This window comes from Arachis hypogaea, chromosome 20, assembly GCF_003086295.3.
Source record: "Arachis hypogaea cultivar Tifrunner chromosome 20, arahy.Tifrunner.gnm2.J5K5, whole genome shotgun sequence".
NCBI lineage: Eukaryota > Viridiplantae > Streptophyta > Magnoliopsida > Fabales > Fabaceae > Arachis > Arachis hypogaea.
The window spans coordinates 138453835-138478900 of record NC_092055.1 but is presented as its reverse complement, the minus strand read 5'-3'; the positions used below and the strand labels follow the sequence as shown (position 1 = coordinate 138478900).

Below are 25066 nucleotides of genomic sequence, written 5' to 3'. Positions count from 1 at the left end.
AAACCCTAATTCCCTGTTCCTCACAAGTCTCTCAGTCTCTATCGCCGGCTCCGGTGCGTCTCCGACGCTGCGCCGTCCTTGCTCCTGTGCGTCTCCGTCGCGTCCTCGTCGTTCGTCGCGTCCTTGTCCTCGCTGCTGCCTCCCCATCGCTTTCGGACAGGTTTGTTTTCTCTATTCTTTGCGTTCTTTAAAGTTGTGTTGTATTGTTGTTGTTAACAGAATATGAATATCATTAGCCATTTTATTGTTGCTGTGAACAGAACTTGCTGGCGCCTGGCGGTAAATGTGTTTAGGCTAGGTTCTGTTCTGTGTGTTTCTTTTTCTCTTAGATTGATAAATGGTAACCTTTAAAAATAATCAACAGTAAGTCTTAGATTGATAAATGGTAACCTTTAGAATTTGTGCTGTAAGTCTTTTGTTTTTTCTTTTGTTAGAATCTTAAAACTCATTTGTATGTGGTTTTTTAGACTTGTGGAAGCTGATTACTAGGGATTTGGAATGGTATTTCTTCATTGTGCATGATATTTCAACAACAACAATAGAGCCTTGTCCCACTAGGGGGGTTGGCTATGAATCATACGACGTCATCTTCTCCAGGTCTTTGAAAATGTAGTCCACTTTCTTAAATCTCTCAAGGCAGTGGTTTTTGTCAAGTGGGCTAATTAGTTGGTGGCCACCGCTGCGGATGTATTAGGTGATTCAGGAGGAAAGACTGAGACGGGGAAATTTAATATTTTGCAGGTGATACTTAAGCGGCGAGATCTGTCTATGCGCGCCGCGATTACGGCTTCGAGGAGGATGGGGGTTACAAGGTCCATGAGAGGGGAGAGTATTTCGACAACAGCAGTCTCCAAGGTGCCGAGTCGGCGGGAGTGCTTGTTGTAGACATGAATTACATTCTCAGACTCTTAACAAGCCTCATGCTCTCGTAGTCATGAATGATTCCGGCAATGTCCATGGTTCCGAGAGCACGAGGTTTGTCCTGGAGTACGAGAACGTAATCCACGTCTACAACAAGCATTCCTGGCGACTCGGCACCTTGAAGACTGCAGTTACCGAAATATTCTCCCCTCTCATGGACCTTGGATTTCCCACCCTCCTCAAAGCCGTCGTCCCGACGTCCATAGACAAATCCCGCCGCTTAAGTATCACCTGCAAGATATTAATTTTCACCAGTCTCAATCTTTCTTCCTTAATCACCCAATATATCCGCAGCTGCCAATTAATTACCCCACTTAACAACGAGTTTATGGAGCCTGCGGCTAAGGAAACCATTGCCCTTAAGAGATTTAAGGCAGTGGACTACATTTTCAGAGACCTCGAGAAGAAGTTGGCTGCTGATCGTAAAGCACTGGAGCCTCCCGAAAGCATTGTGAGGAAGAGGCTTCTGCAGCACAAGAAGGAAGGGCTATGGTGGCTCCTTAACAGAGAGGAAAGCGAGGAGCTTCCGCCGTTTTCGGTGGAGAATGCAGGGGGAGTTTTTGAACCTCTTAAAAAAAAGAGTAGGTTGCAAAATGCTAGAACCTTGGAAGGGAGGGATCTTTGCTGAAACGGAGCTCGGAAAGACTCTCACTTTGCTCTCTCTTGTGACGCTTGATAAAGGTAACGGTCCAACCCTGGTTGTGTGTCCAATGTCGGTGGTGTCGATTTGGATTTCACAATTGGAGGATCACATTTTTTCAGATTCACCGTCTTATTTGAGGTACTATGGTAACAAAAGGACAAAGGCTGCTGAGGAGTTGATGGCTAACGATTTGGTGCTCACTACTTACACTACACTGGCTTTGGAGAATAAAAGGGCCGAGTAGCCGGCAAAGAGAGTTGTTTGGAATAGGATTATTTTGGATTAGGCTGAGGGCATAAAACTTTCAGGAGCCGGGCGAAGGCAAATGGTGATGCACCTTAATTCCAAAAGGAGGTGGGCTGTCACCACCACACCCACCAAAGATAGCTACGTGGACGCATTTGCATTCATGAGTTTCCTGGATTTTGAACCATTCTCCAATAGAGAAAGTTGGAACCAGTTCATTCAGCGCTCCATAAATCAAGGCCTCGACAGCGGCCACCAGTGCCTAGAGGTATGAATCTTTCTTTATTTCTTATATTTTGGAATTCACATACCACTGAATTGTGTTGCATTGTTGCGATCAAAGCTTTTTGTTGCTTTGTGTTACATTGCATAATAAGCTGCATTATGTTTCATTACATTCGTCATTAGCCTAAGCTGAATTCAGCACATTATTTGTTTATAACATGTATTTTAAACCTGTTCCACACATTACTTGAGACTGAAGAGTTAAGATTGTATTGCTGTGAAGAATTTGGTCAAATCTGTGGAATATTGCCTTCCATTTTTCTTATTTCTTTGTGTAGTTGTGTTCAATGTTCTCTGGCTTTGGGCTGGATGAACTTCATTGATTGTTCTTCGGTGTTTTGGGTTTTTGTTTCTTGTATAAGTGGTTTCGGTCTTTCAGATTGTTTTACCAACTTGTTTCATCATGTATTGATGAAGGCAATTTTGTTAAGAAGAACAAAAGACAATGAATTGTTAGGGGTGCCACCAACAACTATTGAGATTCTGTATGTTGAACTTAATGAAGAAGAACGTAAAGTATATAATTGGATAAAAGGTGAAGTGATGCATTTAATGAGGAAGGATACCAAAAGAGTTAAGTTTCCTGCTGTACTAAGTACCATTTTGCATCTTTGCCAAGTCTGTGCTGATGTAGCATTGTGCCCCAGTGATCTCGCAAACACATTCCGTTTAACTCTTGAAGGTATATACTCTCCTTGTCACACAGTAGACAGTAGATATTTACTTAGTAGATTCCTATATCAATTTATCAATCTTTTTCATGTTTTCTCTTTCTGTTCCATAATCCATAATTCCATGTGACTGCTTCAAGATCGTCGCTTACTTTATTATAGTAAATTTACATCCTTCTCATGAAATGGAAGTGTAAACCTGAGAACAGGATTTTCACAAAATTTTAACGCATGATGCTGAACTTTTGATCCTTAAATTTAAAGAGACACCAAACTTACCACTGTAGACTGAGTCATAATTCCCGAAAATTACTGGCACTTCTCTGGATTAGTGCAGTATTAGAATCAGAATGTTCAACATAATTTAGTGTCTGATGTACAATTAATTTCTTTTTATGAAATTCCAGAGTGCTCAGTGTTTTGAATCTTGGAATATGGATGAATTCGTTTTAATCTCCCTTAAAACATTTTAAAGAATATACACAGTTCTTTTCGGCTCCTGGTTTCACAATATGAATGATGTCTTGGTATGTTGATTCAGATAGAAATATCTATTTTCGGTGATAATTGTGAAGAAGAGGTAAAAATGACATTTAGTATATTCTACTAACCATACTGTTTTTAAGCAGATGTTTCCAATAACCCACTGTTGTTGCGAAGATTACTTGAAACGCTGCAAGAATGTGAAGCTTATGAGTGCCCAATTTGCTCTTCTCCTTCAGCAAACATCGTTATCACCCGCTGTAGTCACATCTTCTGCCGAGTCTGTATTCTGAGAATTATACAATCCAGCGGATCCCCCCGTTGTCCTCTTTGCCGTAGAGCTCTATCTGAATCTGACTTGTTCTCAGCCCCAATCGAGCCTTCTAGAGCTGATAGTACCTCTTCATCCTCATCATCGGATGAAGAGTTATCTTCCAAAACATCTGCGTTGATAAAATTTCTCAAAGAATCAAGAGAACAGAAGCCAACAGCAAAATCGATTGTGTTTTCACAATATCGCAAGGTGTTACTTTTATTGGAAGTGCCTTTGAAGGAGGCTGGTTTCAAGACTTGATGACGGCTGAACAGAGGGCTGGTGTTATTGATCAATTTCAAGACACTAAAGAAAATGGACCGACCGTTCTGCTTGCAAGCCCCTTAGGGTTTCAGCTGCAGGTGTAAATCTCACAGCGGCCACCACGGGGTATTTCATGGAGCCATGGTGGAATGTGGCTGTCAAGGAACAGGCAATGGATCGCGTCCATTGCATTAGACAGAAAGAGGCTGTGAGGATTGTTAGATTGGTTGTTCGGGATAGCATTGAGGAAAAGATGCTGATGTTACACGAGGAGAAGAGGGGAAGTCATTCTATGGACGTAAGGAAATTTAGATCTTTATACTTCAGGCTACAAAATGACTTCTTCTCCTCCTGCAACATCAGCATCTTTTTCTCAATGCTATCCCGAACAACCAATCTAACAATCCTCACAGCCTCTTTTTGTCTAATGCAATGGACACGATCCATTGCCTCTTCCTGGACAGCCACATTCCATCATAGCTCCATGAAATACACCGTGGTGGTGGTCGTGATATTTACACCTGCACCTGAAACCCTAAGGCCCCTGCAAGCAGAACGGTCTGTCCATTTTCTTTAGTTATCAAATTTCTATTACTAAAGAGTTGGATTAATCTCAGCTGGTGATGCTGGTGGTTTACTAAATAGTAAATAGGATGATGGAATTGAACTCTGATATAATTCGAAGTCTGTCCTTTTGTGTTAAATCTATGGGCATAATTTGCCAAAAAAAAAAATAGTTGCTTCGCCAGATCAGGTTTTTTTGGGTAGTGTATTTTACTGCATCGCTTTATTCATGCAATCTCTATTCTTTTTGGTTAATTGGATTCTCAAGTTATATTCAATATAATAAGTTAACAACCCTTGTTTAAGATTTTTCCGAGTTAGCAAAGCACTAATGATGGTTGCTAGGTGCTTGTTCAATTGCAGGATTGTGTGTTAAATTTTGTATCCACTTTTATGTTATCGGATTCTCAACTGCATTAATTGGTTATTTTTTTGTTTTGGTTGTTGGTGTTATAGTTGTATTGAGAAAAAGAAAATGCTATGACCTTGCCATTTATGATATATGAGAATTGCTTTGGAAAATAAATTTCTAAAAATAATATTTTAACTATTTTAAATACAAATAAGATTTTGTAGACAAATGACAAAAAAAGGAAAGGTATCCTTCACATGACAAATGCATTTACTCTATCAGATTAATTCGTAGGTTTCATTTTAATCTATATACTTGAAGGAAAAGCCGAAAAGGAACTATTATTATTTACTTCAATATTTTATCAATATAAGACCACTCCTTAATGGTAGCACTTCAATTGCATTCCTATTAAAAATTAATTAGAAATTTAGAATAAAACTATACATCAAAGTAAAATTCTTATTCATATCTATCCAAGTTATTGTAACAACTTTTTAAATTATGCGTTACTTTTTTTTTTTCTTATCCTTTTCTTCGTATTTCTTCTTCTTCTTCCTTCAACCCACAAGTTCTTCTTCTTTCCTTCTTCTTCTCCTCCTCTTTCTTCTTCTTCTTCTTTCAATGAAATACATGCAAACTTCTTTTTCTTCTTCCAAATTTACACACGTAGGTTTTTCTTCTTTCCTTCTTCTTCTCCTCCTCTTAGAGATTATCAATTCAATTCAATTCAAAACACATACGTCCATTCAATTCAACACAATTCAATTTATAATGAACCAAACATGTTATTAAGGTGAAACAATTATATAATACTAAATAAAGGAACATTATCCATTATATAAAATCAAATTAAAAATAACTTTCTACATAATTAACCGAATACGTTATTAAGGTGAAACAGTTGTATAGTACTAAATGAACGGAACATTATCCATTATATAAAATCAAATTCAAAACACCTGTGCCTACAATTTAGAGATTATCAATTCAATTCAGAAAACCTGCGTCCATTCAATTCAATTCATAATTAACCGAACATGTTATTAAGGTGAAACAATTGTATAGTACTAAATGAACGGAACATTATCCATTATATAAAATCAAATTCAAAATAGGTTTCTCCATAATGAATCGAACACGTTAATCAACTTCAAAACAAATGTGTCTACAATTTAGAGATTATCAATTCAATTCAATTCAGAACACTTGCGTCCATTCAATTCATTCAATTTAACAATTGCATTCCATTCAATTCGATTGAAAAAATAATCCATTAACAAAATGTTAGTGTTGTTGGTAATGACGATAACAAAAGAGGAGAAAAAGAAGAAGAGGAGGAGGAAAAGCAGAAGAAGAATCTGCATGCGCGAAGGAAAAGGATGTATTCGTGAATTTGAAAGAAGAAGAGGATGTATTCGTGTATTTGAAAGAAGAAGAAGCGCAAGGGAAAAGAAGAAGAATCGCGGGGAGGAGAAGAATAAAAAGCGCGTGTAATGACGCTCAATTTTTGTTGGTATTGGATCTACTGGATAAACTTGGATGAAAAAATACTTTGGATGTGTAGCAATTCTGTAAAAATTAACATAAAATTCAAATATTTTTAAGTCAGAATAAAAAAAATCATTTAAATATTATAAAAAAGAAAAAAAGTTACACAGGAGCAAGTTTTACGTATTATCAATGTAATTGATAAATATTCCCAAATAATAATAATAATAATAATAATAATAATAATAATAATAATAATAATAATAATAATAATAATCTATTACATAAATAATAAGGATTGGAGGGGATTTAGTGCACAATTTTTTTTTATACCCTTTATCATATACAATTTATTATATAAAAAAAATTTAACACCAAGAGTTGAACCGTAATCTTTTAGTTTTAGTGTAACATGTTTATCATTTTAACTAAAATAAAATTTATTATTATTATTCATATTTAATTTATAAAATTGTGGATTAATATTAATGCACTAGTAATAATAATAAACAATCTGACTTTTAAAAAGAAAGCAAAGGCTAAAAAGATAATTACTGAGAGGGGCTAGCAGAATAACCTTATCAAGAATTTTAAAAAGAGTATTACAATAAATAGAAGTCAACTAAATATTTAATACAGGGATTTTTCTGAAATAAAATTAAAAAAATATTATTTTTCCAAATCCAATATTCCAACTTTAATTTCAGGAATACGATATTTTGTTTGGGTTACTGTGAGCCTTATCTCTAGCGAACTTCTTCTAAATTTTTAAAAATTCCAATAGTTGTCATTGTGCATTGTGAAGTTTAAGAATTTGAGTTAGCTATTTTTTTTAGAATTTAGAGTGAAGTTTTTCGTCGGAGATTGGCGAACTCTATCAAAATTATAGAGTTTGCCGGAGTGCGCCGAACTTGCTCTAAATAAAAAAAAATCGTATTTGAGAAATTAAAGTTAAAAAATGGGGTTTTGGAAAATAATTATTATTTTTATTTTATTTTAGAAAAAAAAATCCATTTAATACATGAAACATTGTTTATGACAAAAATTAGTTCCCTCGCACGAGTGTTATGTTTGAACTTTGAAGCCTTTTCAAGAGTGTGATATTTGTTTTGGAAACATACAGAACCAGAAGGATCACTCTTAGAAATTAGAATGAAGAGAGTCATTCGATGGAAAATGTAGCTTCAAATGCTTCAAAAACATCTTTCCCATATTATCCTTAGGCCACACTACATGGTAACTTTTCCATAAACGGTGTCCTGTGTCAATGAATTGAAAAACTCTTTAATGTCATTAATAGCACAGAATCCACTCTAGACATACCAAAAGAGCATCATCAGATGAAAATCACCAAATGGTGAATCTCTATTTTCCCAATCATAGTTTTCTTATTGCACTTTTATTACTTTGTGGTATAGTCTTGTTGTTATCCCTTGGATTATATCAGTGGTAGATTTTGATCTATATGTCTGTGTCAATCTGTAGTACCCCAGAAGCAGAATCTCCCTAAGGTGAATTCTTTTTTATTTATTTCTTGGAAAAGATTTAATTTTGTTTAGTCCCCATGAATTCTGATAGCCATCAAGAGTGGAAGAAATATTTTGAGGGTGCAGAATGTAGCATCTTTGATGTAATCCACAATGCAATTGATGTGGCTGCTTTAGATTATCCCAAAATGTTCAGGCACCGAAGGAGTAAGATTATGGAGAAACTTTATTCTGTTCTTCAAGTCTGTGAAACCTACCATTACTCAAATAATAATGTTAAGGGTGACAAAATTGAATGTGCTAATAGTAATAAGCTTCGTGATGGAGGGAATAATAATGATAAGGTTGGGGATACAAAGGTAATTGGATTTAACCAAAATACTAGCAACTACACCATTGAAGAAACTGAGGAATTGGGTAATAGGATTGAGGATGAGTACCATAATATTAGGCATATTTTGGAGATTAAGGAGAGACTTTACAACCATCACAAAGAGGTTAGTGATTATAACTTATTGTGCTGAGATTAATAAAAATTGTTATGCTCAAAATGGGTTTTGCGTCTCATTTCATTTTTTGTATATTCTACGTTCAAATTCTACTAAAAAGTATAACAATAAAAATTTTTTTTTTCCTTCTCATTATTTATGTATTTTTGCAAAATTCGTGTAATCGATAACACGAAAAATAAAAACAGAAAATGAAAATAAGATTTTAGTACACCCAAATTTATACAATTTTTGTAAGTAATAAACTCCTTTCCTCTATTTTCAGTTATCCCTTTTTAGTTGTGTGATACATTTCAAAAACCACAACAAACATAACTGAGGTAGTACTAGAATTTTTTGAGATGAAACTTTGCAATGGGATAGCTAATATATGCAATGATCACAATTTGAAGTGTTCTTCTAAAAAGCTTGTCTACTTTCAATCATAAATTTGTCCTAAATTTTGAATGGATTTTGTTTTAACAGACAGAGACAGAGATAATAAATTTGTTAAGGGTGCTGTCATTGATTGTTCAATCAGTTGGAGAGATACATGTAAGTATGCATAGATTTAGGTTTTATAATTGCACAAATTTCTACAAGTTATTCCAATTCAATACTACTAAATAGTTTTCTTAACAGATTATGAAGCACTTAATACTAAATTTTCATATCCAACAATGATGGCAATAGATCATGACTTTATTTATCTCTCACTTCCTTCCCTTCTCCATAAAAAACATTATATTTCTCAAAATTTGTGTTCTTCAGGCTACAAATATTAGACCTACAGTGAATGTTCTTCAATATCACTGGTCAAGGAAGGTTACTGAAGCAGCAAGGAAGACTACTAAGTATGAGTCATGTCACCTTTGTCCTTGCAACCTTATTATCTGAGTTTTGATAACTATTGAGTCTATGATTAGGACTTATATGAAGACTTATCTAAGATTTTCTTAGTATAGTTGAAATGTAGTTTCTTTCAAATGAAACTATACCTGATAAAATATCATTGCAGCATATTTAAGAGGATTATAAAGGACTGTGATGCTGATTATGCTGCACTTTCAGGTTAGTGGTATTAATAGTAGCTCACTTAAATTGCATTAGATACTAGCTAGATTATAAGATTACCTTGTTTACACAAATTTACACAGAAAGGAGTAGTGAATGCCCTGAATCTTCCACCCTTTTGGATGAAAATGCATTGCCTATTCCTCCAATGGATGAAGGAGCTTTAGTGTGTACTATGCCTCCATCAGAACTTCTAACCGTACGTAAATCTGCACAATTATTTAAGCTTGTCAGCATTAAAGCGAAAACAATAAAATTCTGTTTTTTGTTCTTACTATTCTCCTGATGGCGCGACGATCCGCTTTCTTTCCTGGTTGAAGTTTTTTGAGGAACTAGATGAAGATGGAAGTGAGTCAACAACCTTAAAAGTATTGGTTTCCCTCCATTCTGGTTGAATTGAAACCCATTAACAAGGTTGTGTGCTTCTCTTTATGCAAAAACAGATCCTAAAGTTAGCAGTGAACCTGAAAAGCCTCATGAAAGCAAGAAAAGAAGGATTCCAACAACAGAAGAGAAGAATAAAATGGAAGTGCAACAACCTACCAATGAAGGATCAGCATCAATCCGCCGCAACAAACTCCGAAAAAGAAAGCAACAACAAATCACCATTGCAAACAATCCAAGAGATTTTAGACCTTCACACAACAGCAGTGGTGTTGATATGATTCATGGAAGGCAGAGGAAACTCACAACAGCAGAAAACAAAAGAAAAGTGGAGTTGCCACTGAGGCAAGAGTTATCAGAGTCATTCCCTATCATAAAGCTCCAAAAGTCTGCATTGAAAGAACCAAATGAGAAAACAAATTCACTTGAGAATGACAAGAAGAAAGCTCATGATAGGTCAAATTCTGCTCTAAAATGCCAAGTAAGAACACAACTGTGTCTTTTTCTTTATATAAGAAGCGAAAACAGAAAACTGGAATTTTAATGTTACATAAAGCCATGTGTCATTTTCTTTCCACAGGCATCAGACTTGGATGAGAAACTTGAAATCTCAAAGAAGAAACTCCATCAGAGATACCAAGCACATGAAAAGAGTGTGTGCCTCTTTTTTATGGTCCCTTTTTGTTTTCTAAGTTGGAAACCAGCAATAATGACTACAAAATCTTGCTTTCTGATACCTTATTTTGAATTTCAATTTCAACAGGGAGAAGGATCATAAAGTACATTCCGGATATACAACATATTCCTAGAGATGCAAGCAGAAGGTCTCAAAAAGACTGAAAAAACTGATGGTTAAGGCAAAACTAGTTCTTGGGATTCCATAACTGAATCAGGAAGCTTAATCTACCATTTATGCTTGATATGATATGATCTTAACAAACTTATATGTTAGCGTTTTAAATTCTTGACAGGCACATATTTATGCTAAGGTAAGATAGTTTCCAGAATTTTGTTAGATAGATAGTAATCTGCGTACTAATGATCGGTTCGATTTTCATAACCTTAAGTAAGTTTTACAAAGATGCTCGTTTGAAGTTCAAATATTATTTTGTTTTTATTTATTTAGAATTTATTTTTATACCAAATTTGATATTTTATTTTATTCTACATGCATGATGGAAAATAAAATATGATCAAATTAAGGATTCAAGAACATGTACATGACAAATTAACAACATAAATGATTGAACATATATTGAAATCAATGACAACTTTAACAATTGCAAACATCTAGAATGGTTTTAAATTTAATATCTGGAAGCGAAACATATTCTTCTTGCGAGTACCAATTTTACATGCATCAAAGTTTTTACTTTATCAATGAAATAAAAGAAGCTACAAACTTTGCAGAATCCAAAAATAAACAAGGAAAGGAAACAACTTTGATTTGCAAATTAGATAAACAACTTCACTGAATTTCGAAGTGATTACAAGTACAAGAAAACTCCATAGAAATTTGGAATACAACAAGAACAGAAAAGAACAAACTTGAATAAAAATAAACTAAGCAGGAAAACTTTGCAGAAAATTAAAAAAATACAGAATTAAAAAGACAAAAATGTATAGTGATGATGACAAGATGAAAAATGGGTAATGTTTATATAAAAAAATAATCAAAACTTGTTTTATTTAATATTTATTAATTATTGTCTTATTTAATATTTATTAGTTGTAATTAATAAATATTAAATAAATAAATTTTAGCTGATTTTGACTAATTTTTTTTATTAACAAATATTTTCGATAAAAAATATACGAGAAATGAGGGCCATATGGTAATGACATTGGATGATAATGACCGTACCATTGCCGCAACTTCAAATAAAAGGGTAGTTGCAATATAATGTTGTTCACACCAAATATAAGAATTAACGGGCAATAATATATACCACTATATAAATTATAGTCTTTTGATGATTATCATTTTATAGCAATAAGGACTTCGGCTTCAAGACTAGAACAAAAAGAAAGAAAATGTGGCTCTGATTGCAACATGATGCTAATGGAATTAATAGGCATGCAATATAGGAGCGGTTGTTGTACTTGTACCAAATAATAATCATATTCATTCATACAGGAAAAAATATATATAAAACTAATACATGTAGCTAAATGTAAGCAGATCAAGTAGTAGCTAAGAAGCAATAATAGCTAAAATGGCATAGTCTCTTCATACTCAATTAAGAGATTGCGGATTCGAACCTCTGTATATTCAGTAAAAAAAAGAAGAAGAAGTAGATCAAGTAGTAGAGGGGCGGTTGATAATAAACCGTACTCTTTTTTCGGTAATAAAATAAAAAGAAAAATACTAAAGAGTTCATATTTTTAGTAAAAAAAATTAAAAAATCGTTAATGTTAATAAAATTATTGATGATGTGATGGGTATTGGAAAAAACAGTTTATTATTTGAGTTTAGCCATAAAGACATATAATAAAATTATTAATTTTTTTAATAAAAAAAATACAAAATATAAACTTTAATATATTTATTATATATTTATTAAAATAAATTTTTTAAAACCATTTATTATTTGTAGTTTTGACCTTTATTCTTATGGTATATATTATCTAAACCCTTTATTCTTTTAGATCACTTTTAAATAAATTATTACAATCTTATTTGATTTAAAATAAGCATTAGACAAATTTTACAAAAGTGAATAACTTTCACATTTAGAATTTCTTTACTACACTAAAATTGGATTTTTAATCAAATTTTTTAAAGTAAAATGGCATATCCCATTTTATTCCTTTTTGTCACAAAATAAAATACTTTAAGTATTTAAAAAAAATTAATTTTTTACCATTTTAACTTCATGTATTCAAATTAAAATTCTTTCATTATTCTTAAAAATTAATTATTTTAATCATTGATTAGCCTAAAAAAATGTGTTAAAATTTGATACAAGTAAAATAAGTGATTAATTAATTCCAACTAATTACCATCATAACAGGACGAGTATAATAAATAAATATAGTAAGCATTAATTTTACAGTTTAATATTGTTACAAGATTTGACTAGTGTAGTTTTTATATTTATAAATATATTCTAATTAATATTCTGACAATTATATCATTTTTTACTTTCTATTAAAAATGAACCATATGTATTATGAGTTTAATTTTAATATACTGATAGTATAAAATATTTTATACAGTTGTATAATTACATCTCTTCTTTTGAATGATTGTTCATGTAGTCAATATAAAAAATATTTATTTTTATTGATGTGACATTATGTAATTAAATGCATATGTAAAATTATTTACACCGACAATTCATTAAAATTAAATTCTATGCATTATATAGGAGTGACAAACAGGTCAAAACCTGTCCGGCGGCCCGCGTAATCCGCCAAAAAAGACGGGCTAGATTGGAAATTTAAAACCGCCAAACTTAAAAAGCACGTCTAACCCGTACCGCCTAATATGTGGGTTTCGGCGGGGCGAGGCGGACTTGCACGGCAGGCCATGCATTTTTTTTTGTTTGTCAGGACCTTTTTTTTTTACAAATTTTTATGATGTTATTGATCTACAAGAATATGAAGATGATAATTGAAGATGTTCTAAATTATATTTTAGATTATGTTTTATATTTTATTGACTATCAACTTGAAGATGTTTAATTATATATTTTGAATAAGGGTGTACATGGTCCAACCCAGACCGAAGACCCAGTTCAGATCCGAACATTTTGGGGCCTAATTTGGTGTGATTTCACCGGATTTAGGGTCAGGTAAAGGTTTCAAAAATAGACTCGGTCATTATTTCAAAGCAGACCCTGCTTCACCCGACTCATGTGTATCATAAGGAGACTAAAACATGTATATATGCTTTAAATTAATTCTAATATTTTGTTATATTAATTATAAACTTATTATTTTATTTTTAATTACATTTGTTAAATTATAAAATAGATCAAAGAAGCATGAAATTAGAATTTATAGACAAATTCAAATTTAAATATGAATATCAACTTTTCGTTAACAAGTATGTTTTTGACATAAAGTTTATCAAGACCTGAATTTCACAGGTTTTAGACCCGATTTTAGTGTGATATGAAAGTAGTAAAATTTCACGGGGTCAATGGCTGGGTAAGGGTCTAAAAAATACATCCGATTATTATTTAGGGTTAGGTCCGGGTCAAGGCGAACCCGACAAGGGCGGAGCTACATTATAGAAAATGGCGCAATGACCTCCCTAATTTTAATTTTTTACATATAAATTATATATAAATTTCAGTTTAGTCCCCCTTAAAATTTTATTTAATCTTATTTTATTGTGTAAATATTTTTTGCCCCTTTTTAATATTTTATCTAGTTCCGTTTTTGGAATCGCTTTCACTCGACTCATGTATACTCTTAATTTTGGACAATATTTATTTTATTTTAATTTTATTATTTTATTTAAAAAATTTGATTTATAATTATATTTATTATATATTTATAATTATAAAATTTTTAATATTTGTAAATTTAAAAATTATAATTTTTTATATTTTTAAAAATTATAAATTTATTAAAATGATTGTGAATTTAAAAATTTTACGCCAGTCTACCATTAAATAGAACAAAAGAAAAATTTAAGACTGCTTTGTTGAGCAGGACGGAACGGAGCAAACTTTTCCGTTTACTACCTCTAGTATTCTGTGTTATTTTTCTAATTTGTGCAGCTATAATTTATATATTTTAAATTATAATTTTATCCACACGGCTTATTGAACTTAATTATTTATTTGGGATTATTGATAATTTTCTAGTTAAGTGACAAAGGCAATTAAAAGGGTCGCTAACAATCTAACATAGTAACATGCCCTATGCATGTAACCACCTACCCCATTTTCGATAACTCACCACCCTCCATTCTGCATGTCTATCTACCTTCTATAAATTTACGCTACAGTCCAACACATACTTCAAAATTAAATTAAATTCTCCATATGACCATATGCAATTGGGGAATCACACATGAATACGACACGATTTTTTTTTTTTTTGTTAGAAACGCAGTTGCCAAAAGTCATGATATGTTTCAATCAAATTAACACGTGTCTTCTTACTACAAAATGTTTATCTACCAATGGATATGATATGGATCCCCCAATAACGTTTGGTACAAAGGGAAAAAATTTGCCACCTACGTACGTATACAATCATTCAATTCCACAATTTCCAAATAATCTTAAATTAAGTAAAAAATAATAATAATTGTAATTTTTTTTCTGCGTAAGAAATTTCATTGAGTTATTTCTTGCTAGATATTGATGTATAATCATGGTATTGTCGTTTTACTATAAGGAGTGAAATTACACTTCTAATAAGAAAATAAGAATCGAGTAATATTACCAATAAAGGAGATGGGGCCTATTTGGGCCTCCAACTAGGGCCCAATAGACATTCTATAACAAAAAAAAATTACAGCTACAAGGTCAACAAATTTTGGACAGAATGTTAAGAAGGGGGAATTGCTTAGCAAAATTAGAATCCAAATAAATTCAGAATATAGATCGTATCATCATCATCATCATAACAATAATGAATGTGTTAACCCTAAAATGATCGATTGACTTAATTATGTGGACAGAGTTTTTGTCCTAATCTTAAGAGTAATAAATTTAGGGTTGGCTCCATGAAAACCACTCAATAAGTCAATGTAATAATTGATTGTTATTAAATTAGAGTCCCATGCCATGCATCTGACCAAATTTATTGTATCGTTTGAGTGAAGTATTAGTAATGCTTAAGAAATAACAGTATTCGCATGTACGGATACGAAGCATGATAACTTTAATTTTGGTATTAACAATGTATATTATCTCTAAACTCATTTTAAATATATTAGTTAAGAATAAAATTGAATCTACTGATATGCAGTTATATTTTTATGTGTTTAAGTATTAGTTTGGATATGAAAGACACATTACAAAAATATTTTTGCTACTAGTAAAAAATGTTGAGATCAGAAGATTAATCCATCTAATTTGAAAATAAAATCGAAGAGAACTTGTTAATTAAAAATAAATAAAACACAAGACATTCATAAATTGCTAATTTCTTTCTTTATTATACTAAAGTAGCTGTCATTGAAGGCAGACCAAAAAAACGGTGGTAAAGGAAGATTAATAAGCTGATTAAAATTTATGAACAAGAACTTAGAAAACAACAATCCAACTTTCCTGTCAACGGTATGTAGTAAGTATGCTGTGCCAAACTAAAAACAATGGGTAGAATATATATATATATATATATATATATATATATATATAATAGGAAGAGTTTTAAGTGTACCGAAAACACTGATATTCTAGTTATTTATCTTAATTATTAAAAATATATATAATATAAGAAGAGTTTTTAGTGTAATTGGAACACTGGTGTTCTAGTTATTTTAACCGTAAATTTAAATTATAAAAAATATATATAATATATATTAATTAGAATCGAGAGTTAAAATAATTGGAACACCGATATTTCAGGTACATTTAAAATTTTTTCTATAATATATATTAATTAAAATTAACGGTTAAAACAACTAGAATATCTATGTTTTCAGTACATTTAAAATTTTTTCTATAAAATAAAACAAAAAAAATAAGTGGATCTAGGATGCATAACAAAACAAGAAAAGAGTGGGTAGAGCTTAGATTTCTACGAAGGAAACAGGTGACAACCCCACGTGGGGCCAAAAATGAAAGACACCCCCTATAAAAAAAAGGAAAAAAAAACACTGAAAAAACTGGCAGCAACAATTTTATGTTAAATGAAAAGGTGCAGCTCAAAATAGAAATTCAGGAGATAGGAATAATAGGATCACAGGAGTAATCAATAGGACTAAGTAAAACAAAACATGTCCTTGAACCCTTGAAAATAACGAAGTTGCATGAAACTTCGTTTTGCGGTATCTCTATATATTTACAAAAATTGGGATTTATCTCAATTCTCATCTTTTCTTTTATAATTCAAAGTTTTGGTTCGGGTACTTTGCATTCATTCATAGAGTGAAATAGTACTTTTAATTAGCAAGTTTAGGGGTGAGCACAGTTCGGTTTGATTTAAGTTTATGGTAAAATTAAAACTGAATCGATCAAAATGTAATTAGTTCGGTTTAATTTAGATTTGTGTTTTTTTGTATATGTACCTAAATCAAACTAAACCAATTAAAAATGGGTTGGTTCGATTCGAGTAATTTGGTACCCAATGACTTTAAAATTTATAAAAAAAATCAAATTTTTATCTTAAAAATTCAACAAGTACAATAAATATGTAACATCAATAGAAATAATCCAAACATATTAAACACCAAATATATTAAAAACTAAACTCATTAAAATCCAAATATATTAATAATGAATAATCATTGTCTAATGAAAAAATTATATATATTTCTTTTATTTTTTATTTGATTAATATATGATCGGGTTTGCGGGTTAGTTCGGGTTTCGCACCCTCAAAACCGATATCCGAACCAATCACTAACAAAAGTCATCGATTTGGTTTGGGTTGGACCCGATTACCCATTGATTAGAGAATCAATTTAATTAATTCGATTCGGATTCGGACGAGTAATTGGATACCTACTAGTGCTCACTCTAAGCAAGTTAACTTTTCAGTTTATTGCGTTTGATTCCCACGTCTTGTATGCAAAATTTGATAAATTTTCATTTTCAAAAGAAACTATCCAAATAATTATCACGTTAAAAAAAAATGCTTACAATGGCTTATTAAAGTTAGTGCAAGTTACAAAGTGTAACTAAGAAATTAAAATGAAAACAACCCTAGCTAGCTAGTTAATTATCAAGATTTTGTACCATACCTCTCATATGATTACTTGTTCTGTTCAATTATTACCTTAATCATCATGTTTAATCCATCGTTTTGGACTAACAAATGGGGATACACATGCTTAGCTAATTAATGGCCACATCTTCGTTTTCATTTATAGGGTTGTTAGGCAAAACAGATAAACTTGCTTATCACTCTTTTGTTAAAAAAAATTAATGCGACCTAAATCTAATCATATATAACCAACCGACTTTAAAAGTATGAAAGACTTCAACGAATTCTAATTTGTATCGTTGAAAAGTTTAAGTATTTTAATTTTTGTATAATTAAACATCCAAAAATATTTTATGGTGTATAAATTAAAGCGAGAAGCATGTGCATCAATTGCGCTCAATCAGCTGAGGAGAGAGAGAGTATGGATATTAGTCTCTGAGAAGAATTTCAAGTGTAATTAGTCGATTCGTATTTCAATAATTTTAACTATTTATATTAATTATAAAAAATATATATAATATATTAATTAAAATTAACGATTGAGATTATTGAAATAAGATATTTTAGATATATTTAAAAATTTGTTTAGTTTATAATTATTTTTTTAACGAGAACATATATATTTCAGAGAATAGTGATAGTAATTACATAACACTTAAAAAAATTTTTAAGTATATCGATATACTGGTCTTTTAGTACATTTTAACTAATGATCTTAATTATATATTATATATAATTTTTATAATTAATATCAACAATTAAAAATTATTGAAACACCTGTGTATTAATATACTTAAAAGTTTTTTTTATAAAATATGAATATTTTATAAATTCACCTGTGTAATATGTATATGTTAATTTTAAATTTTTATTAAATATGAATATTTTATTATTTTATAAATATTAAATTATAAATTATATATTTTTAAAATGTTTTTAATGTGTTTTTTAATTATATAAAATATTTTATACGCGACAACTCAATGCTTCATAGAGATTTTTGATGGTTCATGTTTGATGTAAATTTTATCCTATGATATTTGTTTTGGACTCGATTTTCAGGTCTTTCCTCAGAACGGTCACCGAATTCGGCAATCCTAAGATTGAGCTATCCTCACAGCCCAAAGACAGGTTAATAACTTCCAATATCCTGACCCAACATTCGAATTCAAATATCTCCCTTATCTTAGCCAAATAAGATAAGATGATGATGGCCTAAACTGACCTACAATCTCTATCAACATTCAAATTCGAATACCTCCCTTGTCTTAACCAAATAAGATAAGATGAGATAACTACCACTAGCTATATAAAGGGGAGCTAGAGGCCCCCTCTACGTCATTCATTCTACACAACTTATACCTCTCAGATCCATTCTAACTTGAGTGTCGGAGTGTCTTTGTAGGTACCACACCCTATTGCTCCAATCAGATAATCTGGTGACCGTCTCGACTCGCAAGTTTCCGATCCATCTTACAACCCGTACCAAAGACTTCTAATACATTGGCGCTGTCTGTGGGAACTGCAAAGTCGTGACAGCATGACAGAGAACCTCGAGGAGTAACCTTCAAACTCACTCACTTGATTTCTTACTTGTAACTGAGGGGAAAAAGGAACAATGTTTTTTGAACTTGTAATCACCTTCTTAGTGATAACACTCTTTATGTACCTTCACCCTACTCCAACGACAAAATCCAAAGCCCATCCTCCTTTTAGTAGGACACCTCCACCTCTTGGACCCTCTCATCCACCACTCCTTCATCTGTCTCTCCAAGCGTCATGGCCCCATCTTCTCTCTCTACTTCAATTCCGTGCCTATCGTGGTCGCCTCTTCACCTGAACTATTCAAGCTATTCCTCAAACCCGCGAAGCCTAACAACCGAACTTCGGGATAGCATACCTCCCACCTATGGGAGGATAACAAGCACCGTGCACCGCTAGCCGACTCCGGTCCGGCAGCAACCAAAGAAAGACAAACGACCGATTACTGAAGCCCGAGCGCCCGACGGCCTAGGAGAGAAAGCAATTCAGATAATCCAAGAGTTATGCCTTGTAGTGCAAAACCTCGAGGGCCGAGTTACTTCCGAGGAATGACCATCCCGAACACACAAGTCAAAGCAACTTCTAGAACCCGGTCACATTGAGAGGCCAAACACGAACGGTCACCCAAAGAACGATACAGAAAACGACGCGACCGGAGCGAATCCAAAGATCCAGAGCGCCGACCTAACGAGGATGATTGAAGGCACCGTCAAGAGACCAAGCGAACAAGAAACAAGCACGTAATAATGGGAGCTACCCCATTCACCAAGAAAATCCTGAAGGCCAAACTCCCTAAAGGTTTTGACAAACCCACCAACATAAATTATGACGGCACCAAGGATCCCTAGGAACGCCTAACGGCCTTCGAGACCTGGATGAACTTAGAAGGAGCTGTCGTTGCGGTCCGATGCAGGGCCTTTCCGATAACCTTAGTCGACCCTGTGATCAAATGGTTCAATGGCCTCCCAAACGGTTCTATAACCAACTTCAACGACGTCTCCAGAAATTTTTTGGCCCAGTTCACCACCAGGATCACCAAAGCAAAGCACCCGATTAGCCTACTCGGAATTACCCAAAGATAAGACAAATCCACGAGAAAATACCTCGACAGGTTAAATGATGAGTACTTAATGATTGACGGACTCACGGACTCGGTAACCAGTCTATGTCTGACCAATAGACTCGTGAAATGAAGATTTCTGAAAGCACCTTACCACCAAGCCAGTTTGGCCCATGCACGAAATCACAAGCATCGCGAGGGAAAACATAAACAACAAATAGGTAAGCCAAGTCGTGGCTGCCAACAAATGGCAACACGACAACACAGCACCTCGTAGCAACCCACTACCGAAAGAGACCCAGAAAGAACACCCCAAAGGCATAAACATCAACCAACTACACAGGATGGGAAAGTTCTCAAACTGCACCCCCTATCTGCTCCCATCATGGAGATTTACCACCAAATAGCGGAACGAGGCTTCCTCCCAAAGGCGCGACAACTGAAGGAATAGACAGGCGGTAGCAAGAGCCTGTACTGCGACTACCACCGAGAATATGGGCATAAAATCCAAGATTGCTTTGACTTAAAAGATGCCCTCGAACAAGCCATTTGAGATGGAAAACTCCTATAGTTTTCCAAAATCATTCGAGAGCCTAAGAGAAATCAAAGAGAAAGATCACCAGAACACGAATAACGCAACTCAAGAATGATACGATAGGTATCCTAAGAAAATCCGGAAACCGAACCCACCATAATCGTAAACGTCATCACCAGAAAGGATGCGCCGAAAAAGTCAAAATTAGCACTAAAAAGGGATCTCAAAGTACTAGCCACAAGAAACCAAGCACCAATCTCCTCGATTCCAGCGGCAATCACATTTTTCCGGATGACTGGCAATACGACACCTCAGCGAAAGATGCCCCATTCGTCATCTTGGCAAAAGTAGGAACCGGACTTGTGAAAAGAATACTGGTCGACACCGGAGCTGATTCTAACATCCTCTTTAGAGGAGAATTCGACAAACTGGATCTTCGAAACAAAAATCTACAAACCCACCGCAACGGGGTGACCAGACTCAGAGATAACTTCCTCAAACCGGATGGTTCCATAGTGTTACCACTAACCATTGGAACCAGAAGCCAGAGGAAGACCATCCTCTCCGATTTCGTGGTCCTCAAAGACTCCACTGCCTACAACAACATCCTTGGAAGAAAGACGATCAATGAACTATCTGCCGTCATCTTCACCAAGTTCCTAATCATGAAATTCCAGGCCGATAATGGCACCATCAGAATGATACACAGAGACCGAAAAATCGCGGTAAAGTGCGACAACACCAGCATGGACATCTACAAATGATCTCGAGACACGACAGGCATCTTCCTCGCCGACCTTGCTGCACGCCAAGACCTTACCCCACGCAGAACTGTGAGAGGAAACGACGAAGAAGCAGAAAAGGACCTCGCATACGAGGTCAGTAGCCCCTAAAATAAAGAATATGCCTAAGGTACAATCACAGCACGGTACGATGAGACTTCGAACCAGGAGACCTCGTTTTACGATGAAATGATGTCGGTCCCCCCACTCTTGGAGAAGGAAATCTCACGCCCAACTAGGAGGGTCCTAACCGAATGAAGACGGTAATCGGAAAAGGCGCCTACATGATCAAAAGACTAGACGAGACCGAGCTCCCGAGATCCTGGAATGCCACCAACTTATGCTGTTACTATACATTAAAACATCATTCCAAAGCAACAAGATCGAGGTCTTTTAAAACTATCTCTTTACCCTTTATTTTTTGCCTTTTTCACTTTCATTTATTGCTTAAGTTGTTTAATCGTATATTTTCTTACCGGACGCTCTTTCCTACCCACATCCGGAGGTTTTTACGAGGCCTAAACCTCAAACAAAATTCATTTTTTCAAAAGCATTGTCCCGTCTGACGGCATGAACTAAACGCGGCTACCACCAGGGATTAATCACCCCGAGACCAACAAAACAGATATTCAAATAATAAAACGAATATCCAAATAAATAAAGAGGGGGATCGATCACCCCGAAGCCTATGGATATCCAAATAATAAAACTGATATCCAAATAAGTAAACGGCTACCCGAGGATCGATCACCCCGAGGCCAACAAAACGAATATCCAAATAAGAAAACGGATATCCAAATAAGTAAACTGCTATCTGGGGATCGATCACCCCGAGACCAACATGATAGATATCCAAATAACAAAATGAATATCCAAATAACAGAAAAGGCAGCCCGGAGATCGGTCACCCCGATGCTAACAGAACGGATATCCAAATAACAAAAAATGGTGACCCGAGGATCGATCACCCGCGAAGCCAACAAAGCAGATATCCAAATAAGTTAAATAAGTGGCTATCCCCATAAATTGATCACCTCTGAAGCCAACAAAACGGATATCCAAATAAACTAAATAAGCAAAGTATTGAAATCGGCCCACCAAGAGACCTAAAATAAGTTCACAATAACTGCCCAAAAGCCCACACAAAACAAGCATGAGCTGACGGTCTTTCAATTCATGGAAAGCCGAACTCACCAACATCCCGCCAATCGGCGCAGGATGATGTCACGCCCTTTTCAGGCCCCTCCCGGCATCCCGATAATAGAAAACCAAACTCGTCAACAAAAGCGGCGTTAAGGTCTAAGCTAATGACTTTTCAACTTGCGGAAAGCGGAACTCACCAACATCCAGACAATTGGCACAGGATGACGTCATATCCTTTTCAGGCCCCTCACAGTCTCCTGAATTACAGAGAACCGGGCTCTCCAACAACTCAACATTGAGACCAAGCAAGCATGCTCTCATGTTATGGGGCAACTGTTTCAGACCTAATCTCCGAGTCTTTTCTCAGAATGGTCACTAAACTTGGCAATCCCAAGATTGGCCATCCTCACGACTCAAAGACGGATCAATAACTTCCAATATCCTGACCGAACATTCGAATTCAAATACCTCCCTTATCTTAGCCAAAAAAAGATAAGATGATGACGGCTCAAACCGACCCTACAAAGTACAATTTCTAACCAATATTCGAATTCAAATGTCTCCCTTATGTTAGCCAAATAAGATGAGATGAGATAACTACCACTAGTTATATAAAGGGGAGCCAGAGGCCTCCTCAGGTACATCATTCATTCTACACACCTTATACCTCTTAGATTCATTCTGACTTGAGCGTCGAAGTGTCTTTGCAGGTACCACCTCATTGTTTCAGTTAGATAATCTGGCGACTGCCTCGATTCGTAAGTCCCTGATCCATCTCACAATTCGTATCAGAGACTTCTAGTATAATATTCTAAATAAATAAAAAAATCATATGAATTAATTTTTTCATGAACTATAAACGTCAAAATACTATATGCGTACCAATTTTCTATACTCATTACGTAATTAAAAGATCATGTAAATTAATGAGCTAGTGAAATATTTTAAACTTTAATACATGGAAATAAATTCTAACATGTGAGTACTATATATAGTCAATAGATGTACTTTGCCGGTGTTAATGTAAAAAGACTTGTTCTTGCATGTAAGTATGTAACTCAAAGGGAAATGATTTTCAAATTGTAAAGTTAAAGTGTAATTAATATTATATAAAATTAATAATTTTTAATTAATAATTTTTTTTGTATGGAGCTAGGGAACATGAGTTTTTGCCTCTTTAAATAGAGAACGCGTAGCTATGGTTCACTATTGACTGATCGGACGCGTTTGACTTTTTGTTGAGATGGGTCCCACGTTTGTGGCTCCGCCGTCGGATTCCGCTGAGTTGACATTTGAAAACGTAAAAACTTGCAAAGAGGAAATCACGGTCTGGTCTTCATGTGACCACCGTGTAGGTCCTACATTGATAAATTGGATATAAAAATAACAGGATGATACACATCCATGTAACTATATAACTAAGTTAGTCCAACACTAAAAAAATTCAATACCATTAAATGAAACGTGAAATACACGCGTCCAACACACACAAAATTGTTATTGCCCAACGCTTATTCTCTCCCACGTTTCTTCTTCTTCTTCTTCTTCTTCTTCTTCTTCTTCGCGTTCCTCCTTTTCATTCTTTTTCGCGTTCCTTCTTCTTCACGTATTTTCTCCTTATCGACATTCTTTTGTTGTTGTTGCTGCTGTATTTTTTTGTCTTTTCCTCCTTCTCTCTCTGGTGAAGAAGCAGTAGAAGGTGAGGAATAAGAATTTTGAATAGTGCAGATGAACTGAATACAGTACTCATGGTGAACCGAACATAATACTCATGGTGAACCGAACACAATACAATTGTATAGTACTGAGTGAACGAAACATAATCCATTATATAAAATCAAATTCAAACAGCTTTCTGCAGAATGAACCGAACACAGTACTCATGGTGAAACAATTGTATAGTACTGAGTGAACGAAACATAATCCATTATATAAAGTCAAATTCAAATAACTCTGCCTACAATTTACATATTATCAATTCAATTCAATTTAATTCAGTACACCTCCGTTCATTTAATTCAACTCAAATTAGCAATTGCATCCCATTCAATTCGATTCAAAATTGAATAATCCAAACTTTGTCAGTTTGCTTCGTTTCAGAAGAGTAATCCAAATCGCTCTCCTGTTTACCGAAAAATTATGAACCACTAAACACTAAACCCTAAACCCTAAACTCTAAACACTAAAACCAGAACCTTAAACACTGAACCCTAAACTCATAAACCCTAAATCTTTAAAACCCTAAACCCTACACCCTAAAACCTAAACCCTAAACCATGAACCCGAACCCTGAACTCTGAACTCTAAACCCTGAATGCTAAACGCCTAAACCATAAACTCTAAATGCTAAACCCTGAACACTGAACTCTGAACCCTGAATGCTAAACCCTAATCCCTAAACCCTAAACCCTGAATCCTACCATAAACCCTAAACCCCTAAAACCATAAACCCTGAACCCTGAACCTTAAACCCTAGACCCCTAAACCCTCAACCATGAACAC

At 34.1% G+C, this 25066-nt stretch overlaps 2 protein-coding genes and 1 long non-coding RNA gene across 5 annotated transcripts; 2 read left to right on the top strand and 1 right to left on the bottom strand.

Moving 5' to 3' along the window:
• The first annotated feature begins 788 nt into the window (after nucleotides 1-788).
• LOC112786503 (putative SWI/SNF-related matrix-associated actin-dependent regulator of chromatin subfamily A member 3-like 1) lies at nucleotides 789-3973 on the top strand. 3 transcript variants are annotated; one of them, XR_011878768.1, is made up of 4 exons: nucleotides 789-1602; nucleotides 1684-2078; nucleotides 2513-2777; nucleotides 3396-3513. XR_011878768.1 is itself a non-coding variant. In XM_072229992.1 (4 exons), exons 2-4 carry the CDS (start codon nucleotides 1890-1892, stop codon nucleotides 3821-3823), a joined length of 882 nt encoding a protein of 293 aa, XP_072086093.1. In that variant the 5' UTR covers nucleotides 1307-1602; nucleotides 1684-1889; the 3' UTR covers nucleotides 3824-3973. The 3 variants fall into 3 exon arrangements, 2 of the variants coding, with proteins under 2 accessions (XP_029152256.1, XP_072086093.1); XM_072229992.1 differs by having other exon boundaries at nucleotides 1307-1602; nucleotides 3396-3973; XM_029296423.2 differs by having other exon boundaries at nucleotides 1085-2078; nucleotides 3396-3973.
• A 4900-nt stretch (nucleotides 3974-8873) lies between these two features.
• Nucleotides 8874-10543, bottom strand: LOC140182792 (uncharacterized). Its single transcript, XR_011878922.1, has 4 exons — nucleotides 10404-10543; nucleotides 9826-10055; nucleotides 9558-9709; nucleotides 8874-9491 (listed from the first exon to the last, which is right to left on the bottom strand). It is a non-coding gene; the product is annotated as an uncharacterized lncRNA (long non-coding RNA).
• LOC112786862 (uncharacterized) lies at nucleotides 9524-10871 on the top strand. Its single transcript, XM_029296095.2, has 4 exons — nucleotides 9524-9630; nucleotides 9726-10147; nucleotides 10247-10319; nucleotides 10430-10871. Exons 2-4 carry the CDS (start codon nucleotides 9806-9808, stop codon nucleotides 10504-10506), a joined length of 492 nt encoding a protein of 163 aa, XP_029151928.2. The 5' UTR covers nucleotides 9524-9630; nucleotides 9726-9805; the 3' UTR covers nucleotides 10507-10871.
• The last annotated feature ends 14195 nt before the right edge of the window (nucleotides 10872-25066 follow it).